This window comes from Eleutherodactylus coqui, chromosome 5 (assembly GCF_035609145.1).
Source record: "Eleutherodactylus coqui strain aEleCoq1 chromosome 5, aEleCoq1.hap1, whole genome shotgun sequence".
In the NCBI taxonomy this organism is placed as follows: Eukaryota; Metazoa; Chordata; class Amphibia; order Anura; family Eleutherodactylidae; genus Eleutherodactylus; species Eleutherodactylus coqui.
The window spans coordinates 41,666,237-41,685,807 of NC_089841.1; the positions used below are offsets into that span (position 1 = coordinate 41,666,237).

Below are 19,571 nucleotides of genomic sequence, written 5' to 3' on the forward strand. Positions count from 1 at the left end.
TTTGTGAACGCACTGAAGAACTGCAGTTGAGGATTGTTCACAGCACTGTAGGATTTGCCATATCAGGTGAACCATATTGCACATTTCTTTCATTGTGGGACAGCTGCTTGTATGTTGGAGGCAGACCTCTTCCATCGGTCTTCAGTGTCTTCCAGTCTCTGGGATTGCAGGGCTAGTATTACTTTGGAGCACTCCCTTCCCAAATGCAGGCAAGCACTGGAGCACACAGTGGGAGGCTCCCTCCCTGAGCTTGCTGCCTTATCAGACAACTTCTGTTCAGCCTTCCATCAGCACAAAGTGGTCCTACGTCCCACGCTATCTCTCCTTACCTAAGGTGGTGTTTATCTTCCCCATCATAGAATGGTACAAAAATCTTCCCGAGGGACTTAAAATAACCCCAATGATAAGTCCAAAAGCATTAAATCCGGTGACCTTGTTTGCCATTTAGCTAGACCTCTACACCCAGTCCAGTGGCCAGGCAATTGCACATCCAGCCATCCGTGTACAGCCACAGCAAAGTGCGGAGTGGCAGCATTCTGTTGATAGTAATGTGGGATCTCACTATTCTCATTGTGCACAGATGGGAATATGGTCTGCTGGAACATCTAGAGGTACTTTTCACCGTTAATACCTTTTATCTCTGAAGGCCATTTCCCATCTGTAAAAAAATATATTTATATATATTTTTTTTCCACCTGAAACTGCCAATCCCACAGTGTTGAAGTATCATTTGCAGTTCTTCAGTGTTTCTAAAAAGGCTGGGTTAAACATCTAACAAAAAAAACTATAAATTTGTTAAAGCCATATGTACTGCTAAAATAGTAAAACTAAACTACAGCTAATCACCCAAAAAAGCCTGCACAGAGCTCAGTTGATAGAAGAATTATAAGGCTGGGTTCACACAGGGCGGATTCCCGTCAGAAATCTCGCGGTTTGGCTGCAGCAAAAACCGCAAGATTTCTGCCGGGAGAACCGCAGCCGCGGCTTTGAAGCGGCTCGGACGCATGCTCCCATAGAGGAGTGCGCGGCCGCAATGTAAATAAAAAAAAAAAGGTAAATAGACATGCTCAATCTTTTGAAACCGCGGCGGCCGCAGCCGCGGTTTCAACCGGATTTACCGCAGCGGATTAGCTGTCCCGTGTGGACGAGATTTCTGAGAAATCTCATCCACATGGCTGGCTAATCCTGAGATTAGCGGCCGTGGGCGGATTTGCCGCGGCAAAACTGCGGCAAATCCGCCCTGTGTGAACCCAGCCTAAGACTTCAAATTCAGTGATGGAAATTTTTTTCCCAAAGGATCTTCTAAAGTGGAAAAACCTAAAATATATAGAATAACATTTTGGTATTGTCTAAATGTATCATCCCACAAAAAAATGTATTTATTCTGCATGATGCTGTGTAAAGGAAAAAAAAAAACAGAATTTCCCATGCTGGGAAAAAAAAAAGCTTAAATATATCACCCTATAAATGTTATCAACAAAAACTAGCTTGCCACGCAAAAACAAGTCCTCATGGCAATGTCGATGAGAAAATAGTTGTGACTTTTGAAAAGTAGAGATGAGAATCTCAAAGGTGCATTTTTGTGTTCAAAATAAACCATGTCACTATGGGGTTAAATGACTAAAGATCTCATATAAAATTTTTATTTATTTTTTAAAATACACATGCTTATTTTAGATGACAGCAGTGGTTTTGGAAACTTTGGAAGAAAGGGTGAGTGTTTGACTTTATTTTTCAAGCCCACAATCATCCAATAAGCAAGGATTTTTTAAAACTTTTTGATGCATACATAAGTATACAAAATTGCATCTTTAATGTATATCAGTTTTGACTTTGATCGCCAGTGAATTAGTAATCATTAAGCATTAGTGTGTTTTCTTTGTAGTTATAAAGGTTTGTATTAACCAATCCTTCATTAACTTTAAGGTAACAATGATGAAGCTGACGGCAAAGGAGAGTTTGGAAGAACAGGTAATTGTCTCATGCTTACAGCTTTTGGACTTAAAGGGGTTGTGTGATTAAACATTGGTAGTGGGGTAAATGATATAATATCAACTCGCCTCATGCAGTGCCCAGTGCACCAACGCTGCTTTTCCAGTCTTCTTGGGAAGTCTGTGTACATTGGCTGCAACAGTGATGGACACAATAGAATGTAGGGGTCCTATTGTCTACCATAGGACTGTTCTAGGCATTCTCTGTGGATTGTGCAGGGGAGGAAGGGTAAGAGGTGAGCTCTGACCATCACCTATTTAGCATGGTGGATCCTATGTTTTTGTTCTTTTGTAATTCTGCCTGTGATAGCAAACATTTTCAATTCTGTTTTTTAGATGGCAGTGGCGGTTTTGAGAATAGAAGGGACTTTGGAAGAAGAGGTGAGACTTGCACCCTTTGTTTGAATAAGTAAAGCGAATATAAAACGTCCATGTAAGGGACATAAAAAAAAAAAGAATTCTCAACTACATTATGTTAAACTGTAAGTTTTAATATCTCTACTCCCCCTTAGGTGGCTACAGAGGAAAAAATGAAGAAGTTGGTTTTGAATCTGGAAAAGGTAATACTTATCTCTTAAGCACCAGGGTATTTCTGTCAAATTACCAGACACCTTTATAGGAATTTTATGCATGTAGCAGTTTTATAGCCCTTTATCACATTTTTTGTTTAGCTACCAAAATGTTTTGATGGCTGGATTTCCCACAAATCAATCTAAGGCACTACTTTCTGCCCTCCAATAGCAGCTATTTGCCACAGATGCCATTCTAATCGGCTGCTGGCCTACTCTGGAATCACATGGTCCGTGAAGCAGTCAGCACTACTGATGGGAATCTCATGGTTCGTGAAGCAGTCAGCACTACTCATGTGTTAAAACTTCAGGTCTGCTATGGCTTCATATTCCAGCTGACAGGCTTCCCAGTCTGCTCCAAACAAGCGATGGCTATTACATAAATATGCCAGCTCGCCCCTAAGCATGAAAGGTGGCCTTTGTAGTGATCATCTCCATATGCTGGGTTTTCAAGCTTGCAGTTTTGTCAGCCAAACCCTCTTTCACGGTCTCATTAGGACAAGGTGGTCCTTCATGCTGTTCCCTTTTTGCTACCCAAGGTGGTGTCTGCATTCCAGCTCAATGAGGACATGTGTTTTGCCTCCATTCTGTCCCTCCGCAGCTCATGTTTTTTATGTAGCCTGTTTTTTCTTATGGTACTTGGCTGCTTCAACTGCTTGCATACAAATTGGTCAACTTGGTGCCTGCAGGAAGGGAGTATAGCTAGTAGGAGGAACTTGCACTTTTTTGCTTAGTGTGCGCCTCCCAGTTGCAGTAATTATACCGACGGTCATCAGTTGTGTCCCCCAATGAACAAGGCAAGTGATTTTATGGCAAAAACGCTGTTCTGTCGTCGTCCCCGACTTTGTTCCGTTAAGTTTCTTAGAAAAAAACATATAAACTAGACTTTTTGGGTTTTTTTGCTCTCTCCATTTACCCCCTTCCCCTTTACCTAGATGGGAATCGGGGGATGAGCTAACTTCTGATATTCCCAAGTGAGGAGAGTCATTCGGTTTTTTTTTTTAAATCCATAGAAGCCCCAGTTGCAGGGGAGAACATCAACCTGCAGTGACAGTAGTCACTGGCAGAGCTTGTCTGGGTCTGTGAAGACCCTGCAGCTCTGCCATGGCAGGGCGCACACGGCAACCAAGTGACGGCTGGGTTGAGTAGCCAAAGCGACACTTCCACGTTCTCTATTCAATACATGGCGCTCATTGAGCCACGTGCCTGACCAGCTACGATGCAGGGGCTTTAATCCCGTACTGCAGCTTTACTATCGGTAGGGATTAACCCCTTAATGACATGGCCTATTTTGGCATCGAGGACCAAACGATTTTTGGCATTTTTTAACAGCCATAACTTTTTTATTTTTCCGTCAACGCGGCCGTATGAGGGCTTGTTTTTTGCGTGGCGAACTGTAGTTCATATTGGTATCATTTTTGGGTACATAGACTATATTGTAAAACTTTTTATATATATATATATATATATATATTTATATATATATATATATATATTTTTTTTTTAATGATCTTAGGGAGAGAAAACGCATCAATTCTGCCATGGATTTTTGTTGTTTTTTTTTAGAGCGTTAATTATGCAGCATAAATGACACACATTTTTTTCTGTGGGCTGGTACGGTTACAACGATACCAAATTTTTTTTTTATTTTTAGGTTTTTTCACTTTTCCACAATAAAAGCCCTTATTTTTGGAATTATTTTTTTTTAAACTCACTGCATTCAAAGTCCTATAACTTTTTTTATTTTTCCATGGACAATAGTCTGTGAGACGAGCTGTAGTTTTTATTGGTACCATTTTGGTGTACATACGTTTTTTAATCATTTTTATTGCCTCAGTTTTTTAGCGCTTTTTGCAGTGCAGGATAAAAAGCGTGTTCAATGTATTGTACGCGTCGTTACAGACGCGTCAATACCAAATATGTGGGATTTTTTTTTAAATGCTAATATAAGAAAAAGCATAAAAAAAGGTTTTTTTTGAACTTTTTTACATTTTTATTTTTTGATATTTATTTTTTACAACATCTGTGTCCCTCTAAGGGACTTTGACCACAGCACTGCAGATCGCTACGATAAGGCATGGCAGGACTTCTCTCCTGCCATACGTTATCGCTTATTACAGTGATCTTAGGCTATGGCAATACAGGACGCCGGTATCCGACGTCCTGTTGCCATAGCAACCAGCCGGGCTCTCACGATGTTATCGCGAGAGCCGGCTGGTTGTCATCTGTGAACCCTTTCCCTGCTGCGATCTATTTAGATTGCGACAGGGAATGGGTTAACGGCGGGTGGGCGTGACTCTAATGCCCCGCCATCGCAGTGGAACGCCGGCTATTACTGACAGCCGGCTCCCGCTGCAGCATAGCGCGAGATCTGCTATGATCCCGCGCTATCCCTATGACGTAAGGGTACGTCATTTTGCGGGAAGTACCCCGCTCCGATGACGTACCCTTACGTCATGGGGCGGGAAGGGGTTAAAGGGGTTGTCCCGCGCCGAAATGGGTTTGTTTTTTTTCAACAGCCCCCCCGTTCGGCGCGAGACAACCCCGATGCAGGGGTTAAACAAGAAAACCGGACAGCGCTTACCTGAATCCCAGCGCTCCGGTGACTTCTTACTTACCTGCTGAAGATGGCCGCCGGGATCTTCTCCCTCGGTGGACCGCAGGGCTTCTGTGCGGTCCATTGCCGATTCCAGCCTCCTGATTGGCTGGAATCGGCAAGTGACGGGGCGGAGCTACAAGGAGCCGCTCTCCGGCACGAGCGGCCCCATTGAGAAAAGCAGAAGACCTGGACTGCGCAAGCGCGTCTAATCTGGCGATTAGATGCTGAAAATTAGACGGCACCATGGAGACGGGGACGCTAGCAACGGAGCAGGTAAGTGAATAACTTCTGTATGGCTCATAATTAATGCACAATGTATATTACAAAGTGCATTAATGTGGCCATACAGAAGTGTATACCCCCACTTGCTTTCGCGGGACAACCCCTTTAAAGCCTATTACCACGGCGCTTGGTCCTTTTCGGGTTAATTTGTTTAGCCTCTTACTCACGCAGGACTGTACAAATTTGCTCACTAGTCTGTTTGTAGCACAATTTTTCCAGCAAGAAAAAGCACCCAGTCAGTTGTCATTATGGCATGTGTGCCTTTATGAATCAAATGTGTATCCCTAGCCTGTTCCTTTCTAAGTATGCTTTGTTTCAATAGGTCAGGACGATCTTGCAAGAGCAGATACTGGTATGTATTTTGTCATGTTTGGATTACATTTTATTAGGTTGCGGTTTTACCCACGTGTGGTGGCTGCTGCAGAAAAGTGACTGAAGGAATTGTCCATTCTCATAGCGGCAATTAAGGCCATGCATAAAGTCATTACGGCTTCACATACAGGAAGTACAAATACAACTGATTCAGGTATAAGGGGAAAGCTTCACTAACCTTTCCATAAGAAATGTTTCCCATATTCCTTGTGGCAGGCTTTTAGACTCTAAAAATTGTGCAGCAAAAAAACCCACTAAATTGGTATTGTAGTAACTGTATTCACCCATAGAATAACGTTATTTTTGCTGCAGTGTGTTCACTGTAGAAACAAGGCCCCCCCCCCCCACCCTCCCCCAAAGATGGTGAAATTTTACATTTACATTTCATTCCCTAGAATTTTTAAGTTTTCCAGTACAGTAAGTAGTAGCATTCAAAAATGCAAATTTTCCAGCAAAAAACAAGCCCTCAGACAGCTACCCTGAAGAGAGAGACTGCATCCTTAAAAGGTTAAATAGATATTGGCACATTTCAAAAAGCTCACTAACAGAGCCGGTAAACTCATTCTTATTTAATGTTTGTTTTATATTGTCACTTTCTGTTTAGGTCCTAAAGTGACGTATGTCCCCCCTCCTCCATCTGATGCTGAAGATGACATCTTTAGGCATTACCAAACTGGTATAAACTTTGACAAATATGATGAAATCCTCGTTGATGTTTCCGGAGTCAATGTACCACCCGCAATCCTGGTTAGTTCCTCTGCCTGTTTCTGTATTAGAAATGCTGCAGTTAAAAGGTCAAATAGAAATGCATGTGTTACCTGTGGGGAACGTTTCCCTTATTTTTCCTGAGATCTTGGCTGCTCTTTAGCTCATCTTAGTACAGAGCTGTGATTTGTGACCATAGGCTTAGTTACTCACTCCGTCGTCTCTTTGGTTCAAGACTTGTCACCTTATTTTTGCTAAAATAAATGCTTTATGATTTATACCTTTTGCATCCTTGAGTGTTTTTCTGGGCACAAGGTATATTGTATGTTCTGTTATGGTGTTAAATCCCCTGAGAATTGCTGTAGAACACCCCATGATGCGCCCCCCCCCCCCCCCCTCCCCCTCCAATGCTGTTGCATGTCATTGGGGGAAACAGCAAGACCTTGGGTATACCTGCTGCTAGGAGGCAACGTTTAAGCACAAAGTTCATCCCTCCAACAAGCTATACCCCCTCCTGCAGGCACTACGCTAGGTCTTGCTCTCTCCCCCCCATGGATGTAACAAAAAATATTTTATGATAAGAAAAAACGGGATTTTTGTTTTGAGGATTTGCATTAAAATCCTTTTCTTGTTGAGCTCATGGGGGAGGCACGGCTCCCACCCAACATATAATGCACGGTGGTTTGTTTCTCCTTCAAGGTTGACAGGTTTCTTTTGACAATTAGTTTGTTTCTGGACCCTGATGTTCAGTTTTATTCTCTACTTATGACTATTGTCGTTCGATTTTTCGGCTTTTTACTGCTTGAGTGCAAATTGGCTTAGCTCAGCAAGGAAAAAACGCCGCATGCTCCATTTTAACACTGATCGTGTGTGGTTGGGCTCAATTGTCCTCTATCTCAATTGATCTTCCGCATGCAAAAAAAAAATGACAATAGTGCATCTGCAGCAGAATTCTGCGCGTGCCATATTTTCCCCGTGGACATGAGGCCTTAGTGTAGCTGAAGATTGGGCATAGCTTGGCCTCTATTTATTGGGAATATTTTCTCATTCAGAAAATCTGTGTCACTTCTTGAATCCACATCAAGAAGTGACACGTCACCTTTTTATTTTTTGCTGGCGCATTTGAACTTCAAATCCATGCATGTAAAGAAACCGTGCTCTATGGACAATGGTGCAGATTTTCCTTAGAATGCATTGAATACTACTTTGCAATCAAATGCAAAATCTGCGCAGATTTCTCCTCCCCTGCAACATATTTACCCATGTGAAGACCAAAATAGTTCAGATTGTTCAATATTGAGGGTATGTTCACAAGTTCTTTATATTCCACAATGGAATTGTATCAAAAATATGAAGCGTGTGACAGTAGTAAAGTGAGATTTGGAAACAAATTTAATTCAAAACACTGTGTTTTCATGCAGGTTTTTCCACTGTCGGAAATCTGTGTGTGAATGTAGCCTAAGGCCTTATGCAGCGGGCGCGCACGGATTCTGCGTGGGAAACCCCGCACGAAATCCTCCCGTGTCCGCTGCCTGCATACTTGTCAGAAGTCGTTGTCTTTCTGTATGCGGATGTGCCGCCGACACACATGCGCAGTATGGAGGATGCTGTGCCCTCGCCATAGACGATGACGCAGTTCAGCGACACTTCTGCCATGCTCATTGCTGAAGTGCCGTCGGAGGTACAGCTTCCATTGACCTCAATGGAAGCCGTCCCTGCTGACAAGTGTGGGATACTCTGCTCAGTTTGCCCATGTGCATGAGGGCTAAGTGTATGTGTACATGGAAGAATCTGACATTTTTCCACGTGGAGTCTAGCTCTAAAAACAGTGTCAGAAATTCACAGCTATGCAACTGTTTGGCTGTGAATCTGCACATGGATTTAGGCCTTTGAAGTGGGTAAATCTGTGTTGGGAATTCCCAACGTTGATTCCGCTCCAAAAGGTAACATGTCACTACTTGTTTGGTTTTTTTTGCACACAAATTCCTCTGTGCGGAAGACACCTTCACTATATAAAGTACATTGTGGCTTCCCATTGAAAATAATGAAATGCAAATTTGTTGTGGAATTGGCAGCACGATGCCACTGCAAAAATCGTCTGTGTGACTATATCCTAAAGGTCTGAAAGTTGCTGCTGAGTACAGTAGCTGTTTCAGTGCTGAAGCAATATGTGATGCTCATTCTTCAATTTATGGAACTTTTTTCCCTGCTGACTTTAGAGATTTGAAGATGCTGGCTTTGGCGAACTTCTAACCAAAAATGTTAGTAAGGCGGGTTATGTGAAGCTGACGCCGATACAGAAGCACAGTATCCCTATTGTAATGGCAGGTCGTGACTTAATGGCATGTGCCCAGACTGGATCTGGAAAAACTGTAAGTACGCAGATAAATGTTGTAAATGTGCTAAGCATGTCGTGGGCAGGGTTTGCACCTGATTTGGGAGTTAAAGCAATGGAATAAGTACAAAGATCCCAGCATTATTAGTGTTAGTGAGTGTAGCCGGGTGAGCAGCTATTTGCTACTTGGTGGTAAGGGGGAGCGTTGCTTTGCTGAAAGCAAAGTACCCGTGGATCAGAAGTGAACTTGAGGGTCATGGCTAGATTTACATTTTGCCAGTCTTCTTGGACTCATTGCGAAGTATACCAAAAAGTATGGTGCTCTTTGTAGTACTGGAGAAAGAGACCCAGTCATGGATTTTTTTCTTGGTACTGATTTTGACCATATAATTTCCTACACTTGACCACTTATTCTAACAAGGCCACAGAGCAACCACCCTGAGAGAGGGTGACCTAGTCTGGTTTCTGCCCCTCAAGATAACTAAATGCACCCTGTAGCAGCCCTGTCCCAGGGGTGGATTAATGCTGTGCACCATTAACCACCCTGAGAGAGGGTGACCTAGTCTGGTTTCTGCCCCTCAAGATAACTAAATGCACCCTGTAGCAGCCCTGTCCCAGGGGTGGATTAATGCTGTGCACAATTTTTTTTTGGTGATGAAAGGAAGTAAATAGTTCAATTAGGGCTTTCCCTCTTCAGATACAGCTTTCTGGCATTGCAGAATGGTGTAATGCGTAAAGGAATTTTCAACACTTAATTTGCTTTTTGATTTTCAGGTGGTCTTTGCTTTTCTCTTTGCAATCCACTCTCAGGGAGGGGGCATGTAGCAATCCTAGCGTTCTGCCAGTAGTTCCTAGTCTTGACGTTTTTGCTCTTCCCGTGCTTTATTGCAAGGGTGCAGTATCTGAATGCCTGCCACTCTGCTTCCCTAGGATGATTAAACCGTTCTGGTCTAATAGTAAACACACACTGTGTGTAATGTGCACACCTACACACTAACAGCAGGAGTGGCAGACACACTGGAGATGATTACCAGTGTCTGCAGATCTGTCAGCCTGCAAGCTAGGAGTGAATAGGAGGGAGATAGCCCCTCCTCCTTGTTGCTATGGAAACATCAGTGCCCTTGTTACTACAGAAGCTCTGTACCCAACAACAGTGGATTGCAAAGAAAGTGGAGCAGAGACCCCTAGTGGCAACTACTTATAATGTGATTTACATTTTAAATCAACTATTTTTAATGCAAGTACGTTACAGAAATGAGACTAACACAATCTGTTGAGCAATTGCCTGTAAAGTTAGTTTCCCCAGTCGTCTCCACGACAGCACCAATTTAGATTGCCTCCTCCTAATAGGACAGGAACACACTGAGAGGTTAAAAGCTCCCCCCTTCCCCACTTTCCTCAGTGTCTTCCTGTCCTGCCAGGAGGCAGGATCTCTGAGAGTGGCTGGTGGAGAAGCCAGCCAGGATTACTTACAGGCGGATCGGAGGGCAGTGGGTCAGCCTGTCCTCCCTTCCAAGCCAGACGACTCCCGGGACGCCACATGGGGTGGTAACCCCCGGGCCAGGTTCCTCCCGTGGCAGCCCATGGGGGGTACAAAGCGGGAGCCTCAGTCCCCCTCGTCCTCCCTGCAGAGTTACAGCACGGCGCTCCAGGAAGCCCTTCGACGGAGGGGGGGCGGTGCGCCGCGTCACGCGTCCAGCGCGATGACGTCATCGCGTCTGCATCAGGAGGGGGCGGGGCTTAGCGCAGGAGCGCGAAAATTTAAAAAAAAGGGGGGGGGGACCTGAGAGAAGTCGGAACAAACCAGCGCTACAGGTCGCAAGGTGTCTGCAGCACCAGTATAGTAATGAGTGCTCCAGCCCCAGAGACAGCTGAAGCCTCAGCGGCCATAAGTAGCCAGTGCGGCAAAAAATACAATGCAAATATCCAGTGTATTATGTATGGAAAAATTGCATATTTACCCGCAAAAATGCTTTATTTGTCAGGGGGATAAAAAAAGACATCCCCCCCCCCCCCCCCAGAACAAAACTCAGAAAATGTGTGGAATGCGGGATAAAACTGCCTGCTACGTACCAGAGGCCTCTATGCAAGGCATGCGTAGCTAGGCTAGTCAAAGAGGAATCGGGGGGATTCCTGGATGACGTTAGGAAGCTGGTGAAAGAGGTTAGATCAGCCCCAACGTCACAGCTGGCGCCGCCAGCGAAACGCCAGAAAAGGGCGTATGTTCCTGACAAGCCTTCCGACTCCGAGAGTTCTATCGGGTCGAGCAAGAGGAACAGGCGGCTGAGGAGTCCTCAGATGATGACTACAAAAGATACTTATTCCATCAGGACGACTTAACGGAATTGATTAAGTCAGTCAGGGCTACACTAAAAATGGAAGAGCCCAGAGAAACACGTACCTTACAAGATGAGATATTCGGGGGACTAGGGGAGAGGCGTAAACATACCTTCCCTGTCCACAAGAATATCACCAAAATAATCCAGAAAGAGTGGAGGAAACCAGACGCAAGCTCCTTCTCCACTAGAGGGGTAAAAAGAAGGTACCCATTCGAGGAGGAAGTTTGCGCAAGCTGGGAGGAGGTACCCAAGGTAGATGTCCCAGTGGCCAAAGTAGCCAGGAAAATGACCCTGCCCTTTAAAGGCCCCGCACAGTTAAAAGATCCCATGGATCGCAAAGCTGAGGGCCTTCCAAAGAAATCATGGGAGGCAGCGGCAAACATACTTAGGCCAGGGATCGCAGTCACTTGTGTGGCGCGAACTCTGGGGGGTATGGCTAGAACAGCTACAGCTACACCTAACCAATAAGACGCCAAGGGAACAGATCCTAAATTCCCTTCCGATCCTGCGTATGGCAACAAATTTCCTAGCGGACGCCGCGGCCGAAACTGTCAAACTCTCGGCGAAAGCTACAGCCCGGTCTAACTCAGCCAGAAGAGTGTTATGGCTAAAATCGTGGTCAGGCGACCTAGCCTCAAAAATAAGCTATGCGCCCTCCCGTTCTACGGACAGTTTTTGTTCGGGCCGGACCTTGACAAGATTCTAGAGAAGGCGGCCGACAAAAAGAAGGGATTCCCGGAAGAAAAGCCACAGAGAGGGAAGACCTTCTTCCGGGCCCCAGTGCAACAGCCAGAGGCCTACCGAGGCAAGGGCAAGACAGGCCGCTGGAGTTACCCCAAGGGGGGCAGAGGAAGGAACATCCTCTTTAACCCCAACGAGGGGGAGCCAAAGCAGAGACCCTGACGCCATCCCCATAGGGGCAAGGCTGGGGAGCTTTGTGGATCAATGGGCCGCGATTTCCGAAGGCCCATGGATCCCAAAGATCTTACAGCAGGGATACCGGATAGAGCTGGTGTCCCTCCCCAGAAGAAAATTCATTATCACGGGAGGCTCCAAACAACCGTTACACCTACTAAGGCAGAGCGTTCGGGACCTGCAACAACTAAACGCAATATCCCCCGTACCGCAAAACGAGGAAACCCAGGGCCATTATTCCAGGCTCTTCCTAGTAAGGAAACCCTGCGGGAAACAGCGGTTGATAGTGAACCTGAAACCTCTGAACACCTGCATTAGATACAGAAAATTCAAGATGGAGTCCATCTCCTCAACGATAAAGTTGATTCCCAAAGGAGCCTACATGGCATCCATCGATTTAAAGGATGCCTATTTCCACGTACCGATCCACGAGGGGTCCTGGAAATACCTAAGGTTCGCAGTGGATATGGGCAAAGGAATAGAGCACCATCAATTCAGATGCCTGCCCTTCGGGATCTCCTCAGCACCCAGAATCTTCACCAAAATTATGGCAGAGGTAGCCGCCTACCTGAGGAAGAAGTCGGTCCTAATAATACCCTACCTGGACGATATTTTAATAATAGCAGAGTCCAGAGAACTCCTAACGCAACACCTGAGGATAGTGCTAGAACTTCTCCAGTCCTTAGGATGGATCATAAACTGGGAAAAATCCAGCCTAGATCCCGACAAACAGAAAACGTTTCTGGGCCTAACGCTCGACTCAGAATCGCAATGCTCCTGCCTACCCAAGGAGAAAATACAAAAAATCCGACGGCTAGTCAAAACCTTTCTACGGAGACGATTATGCACAAGTTGGGAAGCCATGTCTCTCCTGGGAAGCTTGACGTCATGCATTCCAGGAGTGGCATGGGCCCAGGCTCACACCAGGGCCCTGCAAGCCTCAGTCCTATCCACGTGGGACAGAAGGCAGTCCTCTCTAGGGACAAGAATGTACATCCCAAGCGTGGTGAAAACATCCCTGCGTTGGTGGACATCCCCAGAGAACCTGCGGCGAGGGGTTCATTGGCTACAAAACCCAGCCACTCACATCACAACGGATGCAAGCGCCTGGGGATGGGGAGCGCATATGGGGGAAACCAGTTCTTTCAGGGCCCATGGCCTCAAAGGACAAAAGAACAGTCCTCAAATTACAGGGAACTACAGGCCGTATGGCAGGTCCTACAGCAGTTAGGGAACTCGCTACGGGACCAGCCTATAAAGATACTGTCAGACAATATCACCGCGGTCGCCCATATACGACACCAAGGGGGCACAAGATCTACCGCCCTGCAAAACATCGCACAGAAAATTTTCCACTGGGCAGAGGGCCGGATCCTCTCGATCACGGCAACCCATTTGAAGGGGACGCTAAACCAAAAAGCGGACTTTCTCAGCAGGAGGCAAATAGACACAGGAGAATGGTGTCTCTCCCTGGAAGCATTCAGAATCCTGATCAACCAGTGGGGGACCCCACAATTGGACCTGTTCGCAACCAGGGAAAATGCCAAAGTAAGCATATTCTTCTCCCTCCGGCCAGGAGATCGTCCGACAGCAGTAGATGCCCTAGGCCAAGACTGGGGAGAGGGGCTGGCGTACGCCTTTCCTCCTATACCGTTGATCCCCAGAGTCTTACAACATTTCAGAACCCAGGTATGCACGCTCATCTTGGTGACCCCCTTCTGGCCCAAAAGAAGCTGGTTCGGTCTTCTAGCAACATTGAGCATCCAGGACCCAGTCACCTTCCCTACCTGGACAGATCTTCTATCGCAGGGGCCACTGAACCATCCGAGCCTAGACAAGCTCCACTTAACAGCATGGCTCTTGAGGAATCCTCACTAAAAGAGAAGGGATTCTCAGAGAGAGTAGTAGAAACGTTAATGTCCAGCAGAAAAAAGACAACCCACCTTATCTACCAGAAAGTTTGGAGAAAGTTTTCCTCATGGAGACAGGGAAGGGATCGCGAGGATTCTATCCCGGACATCCCTCTAATCTTAGAGTTCTTGCAGGAGGGCCTAGAGATGGGCCTCTCTCCAAGCACCCTGAAGGTCCAGGCCGCAGCCCTTAGCGCTATATGCGACACAAAGTTCGCAGACAACAGATGTGTCAACAGGTTCCTAGCAGCAGCAGCTAGATTACGGCCTAGGCCCATAAATCTTTTTCCAGACTGGAACCTTAATTGGGCCCTAAGGGCCATGACAAGGGCCATGATAGAACCTTAATTGGGCCCTAAGGGCCATGACAACGGTACCATTCGAGCCGATCGAAGCACTACCCATAAAAATGCTTACTATAAAGACCATTTTCTTAGTAGCCATCACCTCCGCAAGACGGGTTAGCGAGCTGCAGGCCTTGTCCATTCGCCACCCGTTCCTGAAAATCTCGGACACCAAATTAGTATTTAAAGCGGACCCCGCGTTTATGCCAAAAGTAGTATCACATTTTCATAGGTCCCAAGACATAATCCCCTCATTTTTTAGTAAACCTAAAAACGAGGAAGAAAAATCCCTAAGCTGCCTGGACGTCAGGAGAGCAGTCCTAGGCTACATAGAAGCGACAAGCCACTGGAGACGGGACGACAACTTGTTCGTCCAGTTCAGTGGCCCAAATAAAGGGAGCAAAGCAGCGAAAAGCTCTATAGCCAGGTGGATCCGTCTAGCCATCATAGAGTCCTATAAGGCCCTCGGGAAGGAAATCCCTTTAGCTCTTAAAGCCCATTCTACAAGGGCAGTAGCATCCTCATGGGCCAAACATAGCTCAGCTTCGGTCGAGCAGATATGCAAAGCCGCAGTCTGGAAGAAACCCCACACGTTCATTAAACATTATAGGGTAAAAGTGCAGCAGGACGAGGACATGGCCTTCGGGTGCAAAGTCTTCTCGGCAGCAATCCCACCCTAGGGAAACTTTAGTTGGTACGTCTCAATTGGTGCTGTCGTGGAGACTGGGGAAAAAATAGATTATACCTACCCGATAATCAGGTTTCCCGTAGTCTCCACGACAGCACCCGTACCCCCCCCCCCCTAAATTGATAGAAAAGAAACTATAGAATATAATATAAAAAAAAAATATATTTTCTAATTTAAAAAAAAAACAAAAAAAACCCCGGTTAAGGGAAAAAAATTAAGTTGAGCTCCTACCCCGGCAATTTGTTAGAATCCACTGAGGAAAGGGGGGAGCTTTTAACCTCTGTGTGTTCCTGTCCTATCAGGAGGAGGCAATCTTAATTGGTGCTGTCGTGGAGACTACTGGAAACCCAATTATCGGGTAGGTATAATCTATTTTTTCTCTTTAACATGCTAAGACTTCTTGTTGAAAAGTCATTGGGGAGGATCTGATGGACGTTTCTATCAAAACAACCCTAAAAGCCATTGCTGGCGAGGAGTTTGTGCTGTGTTCTAGGCAGCAGGGCCGGGAGTGAAGTTTGCTGAAGCAGGAGTTAAGTTTTAAAGTTTTGCTGTGGATAATGTTTAGGGAGGAGCCATAGTTTATCCTGTATTCAGTTGCCCATTATGGGTGTTTTCTAGCTCCAAGTCATTTATGACCTATCCTCCCGTATAGTCCAAGAATGACTTATTAAGGTGGTTTGCCTTCCTGGGCCCATTACTGATGAACTATTTGACAATTCACCCACAAAGGGAGCTGCGGTATCGGAAACGCACAGTTCTGTATACTGCAGCTGTTTCATGTAAAGAGCTGTGTACTTCCTGCACACAACTGATCAGCAGGGCTCTCGGGCAGCAGATCCTCACCAATCAGCCATTGAAGATAAGTTTTTAATTGTTTAGAGCTGAGAACCTTTTAGGGTTACACAATGTCGTTAACTCTAGTTGTATAGAACAAAATACTAGACTGTCTCTGCACTTGCATGTTCAGTCAGGCAGTTATCTGAAATGTAAGCACTAATGGCCCCCACTAGCGCTCATGTAATAGCACCTTAAAGTTGCTAAGGAATCATTGTAAGTGTAAACAGGTCTCAAACTTCTTAACATCCAAGACAATATAAATTTTGTTTACAAAACTTTTTACAGGCGGCTTTTCTTTTGCCCATTCTGGCTTATATGCTGAAAAATGGAGTTGCATCAAGTCAGTTCACAGAACTTCAGGAACCAGAAGCAATTATTGTTGCACCAACCAGAGAGCTAATCAATCAAATTTACCTTGATGCTCGAAAATTTGCATATGGGTACGTCTTAACTCAAATGTCACACTCCACGAGGCTGAGCACTCGAGCTGTTTGGTTTGTATGAGATCACAGTAACTGACTAGCACTTATTGATGATTTGCATCATGATGGTTTTTGGTCTCAGTATTAATGTGGTTTCTGCTAGTTTTTTACATGTTTAAGTCCTCAGTATAGCATTAATGTGAGATACACATGGCGCAGTAAATATACTTAAAAGGTTTAGAAGAATGTTGCTGAGATGATAGCCTGTTGTAAATGTCACTGAAATGTTTTGTTTAATGTACATTGTTTTATTCCCTCCACATACAGAACTATTGTTCGTCCAGTTGTAATCTATGGAGGAACGCAGACGTCTCATTCATTGCGCCAGATATTTCAAGGATGCAACATTCTTTGTGCAACACCTGGAAGATTGCTGGACATTATTGGCAAGGAGAAGGTATATTTTTCAGTCATTGCTTGGCTTCAGTCATTCACCTGCACTTAAAAAAATGAATTTGCAGATCAGCGTTAATGAACTTTATCCCCATTTAGGTCAAGGAACAATAAATACACAGCAAAAAGTGTTTCTGAATGTTAGCACTCCATGTAATACTATAAGGCTGCGTTCATACCATTTTTTGTGAACATGTTCAATATATATGCTGCTAAAGCTCCCAGCGTGTACTCTGTAGCCATGATAATGTCCTTTTAGCCTCTGCCAGGATAATTTGTATTGGCATACATTTTTTACTACATAGTAAATTGCACTTTAGCAAGTAAAGTGGGTCATCTAAAAAAATATATTGTGTGGGTATGCTTTTTTTATTTTTCTCATCTGTAGCATTGGAAGGACACAGCTGAAGACTGTGGATAGTTGCATGTTGGCTCCTCTTCTTAGCTATACCCCTCATGCAGCACCAAGTTAACCAGTTTTAGCTTAGTGTCTATAGGATGCAAATCTGTTTGTTGCTGGTCTTCAACAACCTATTTAATTCAGAGAGGCAGGACTCTCCCTGTTAACCCAGCAAGGAGGACTTAAAGGGGTTGTTTCGCGAAAGCAAGTGGGGTTATACACTTCTGTATGGCCATATTAATGCACTTTGTAATATACATCGTGCATTAAATATGAGCCATACAGAAGTTATTCACTTACCTTCCCTGCGCTGGCGTCCCCGTCTCCATGGCTCCGTCTAACTTCAGCGTCTAATCGCCCGATTAGACGCGCTTGCGCAGAAGGGTCTTCTGCCTTCGGCTCTGCCCGGCAGCAGCGGCGCTCTGGCACCGCCCCCTTCTACGCATCATCGCGTAGCTCCGCCCCATCACGTGTGCCGATTCCAGCCTCCTGATTGGCTGGAATCGGCACACGTGACGGGGTGGAGCTACGCGATGACGTGTAGAAGGGGGTGGGGCCAGAACGCCGCTGCTGCCGGGCCGAAGGCAGAAGACCCTTCTGCGCAAGCGCGTCTAATCGGGCGATTAGACGCTGAAGTTAGACGGAGCCATGGAGACGGGGACGCCAGCGCAGGGAAGGTAAGTGAATAACTTCTGTATGGCTCATATTTAATGCACGATGTATATTACAAAGTGCATTAATATGGCCATACAGAAGTGTATTACCCCACTTGCTTTCACGAGACAACCCCTTTAATTCATCTGTTGATTGCCCTATCTTAAGAAGAAAAGGAAGCACATCCAAGGGCTAACTTGAATGTCACTCACTAACCATAGTGTCTCCCTTTGTTACTGGAGCACTCCCTTCCTCTTTAACGACAGGCAAGTGCCAGGTGGAATACAGCTGAAGCCACTTCGTTCAACGGAAGGTAAGTATCTTTTTCTACTCTGCAGTAAAGTAAGTATTATTCATACTCCCTTACTAATCACTACAGCTCCCATCCTTCCATAGCAAAACGCAGAGCTAGGTGTCTGCTCCAAGATCTTAATATCTAGGCCTCAGCAGGCCCCCCCCCCCCCCCCCTATCTATTACTGTGTCCCTGCTGCCATGGCTGCCCTCCTGCTACTAGGCATGTTGCCCCTTCTGAGATTTGTGCCGCCTGGTGGTTGCGGGCGGGGAGCTCCACTCAAGGTTCCAAAGCAGCTGGTGAGGGAGTGTGGGGGTACATGGCCTCTCCTTTACCTCAAGGCAGTTGCACAGTTACTTTCAGCACTGCTTCCTTGCATGTTCTTGCCTGGGTTTGTCGAACCTGTGCATCCCAGTGTGCGACAGTGACCGGGTGCCACTGTACATTCTGGAAGATGCCACACAAGGGTCAGCTAGAGCAACACACAGTGTACTATTGCTGCAACACAAAAATTTACATGTGGTCAGTTCAAGCCATTTTGTTTTAACTTTATTCCATCATGGCAGGTGGCAATAGATCCAACTACAGGCACCTACCACAGCCCTCACTGATCGCAGAACCAGAGTGGGCACACTCCCTGTCGGAGGCGGTTTTGGACTTGACTAAGGTGTCCAATGCGATTTATAAACGAACTGGACTATACTATCAGTAAAAATAAAAGTGTGACAGCATACGCTGTGCAAAAAAAAAAATCTTTATTACTCCATACAGAAAATCCCATCCAGCCCTTTTTGGGACATGTTTGGAGCCTTCCTCCTGAGACCTTAGTTGTTGAGGGCGAATTGTCAGAGTCCCTTTCTTATTGCGATCTGGATGAACAGGCTTCTAAACTGTAGAAGCCTGTGAAGGATACTTTTCTCATATCAGCTAACACAACTGCTCCATCAGATGTGACGTTTTCCTTCAGACGCCAAAAGCGTTCTCCAAACACTTTACCTCCCCATACAGAGTTTTAACTACCAGTATGTGATACCCAAAACATAGAACCTTCTCGATTAAACTCTTCACTAAAGCAAAGTGTTTAAACCACATGTATCCTTTTCCAGAAGAGTTGGTGAAAGTGGCAGTCTTCACCAACAGTAGATGCAACAGTGTCCCGTTTGGTGAAACACTACCCTTCCCATGGCAGAGGGTTTGTCTTTTCAAGACGTGCGTGACAGAAAAATACTAGCTCTAGCCAAATCCTCTTTTGAGGCAATTGGTTCGGCACTCAGGCTGGTTTTTGCCTCTACTTGAGTCAGCAAGGCTACTGAATGGGCCAAGCAACTACGCTGAGGTATTCTCTCTCTCTTCTCCAGAAAAATTGGCAGACATTGTGCATCAGATAAGCCAAGTGGGCAAGCTTATTTGCAAAGCTTCACTGGACATGGCCAGTGTATTAGTTTGCGCCTCGGCGGCTTTGG

General features: G+C 45.5%; 1 protein-coding gene across 1 annotated transcript in view; it reads left to right on the plus strand.

Moving 5' to 3' along the window:
- The window catches only part of DDX4 (DEAD-box helicase 4), a 52,343-nt gene that overhangs the window by 16,800 nt on the left and 15,972 nt on the right, over positions 1-19,571 (plus strand). Inside the window, exons 10-18 of the mRNA XM_066601825.1 lie at positions 1,678-1,713; positions 1,927-1,971; positions 2,328-2,372; positions 2,504-2,551; positions 5,764-5,793; positions 6,418-6,560; positions 8,738-8,890; positions 16,172-16,326; positions 16,636-16,765. Of these exons, the coding sequence (XP_066457922.1) occupies positions 1,678-1,713; positions 1,927-1,971; positions 2,328-2,372; positions 2,504-2,551; positions 5,764-5,793; positions 6,418-6,560; positions 8,738-8,890; positions 16,172-16,326; positions 16,636-16,765 (785 nt within the window). The remainder of the gene's footprint in view (positions 1-1,677; positions 1,714-1,926; positions 1,972-2,327; positions 2,373-2,503; positions 2,552-5,763; positions 5,794-6,417; positions 6,561-8,737; positions 8,891-16,171; positions 16,327-16,635; positions 16,766-19,571) is intronic.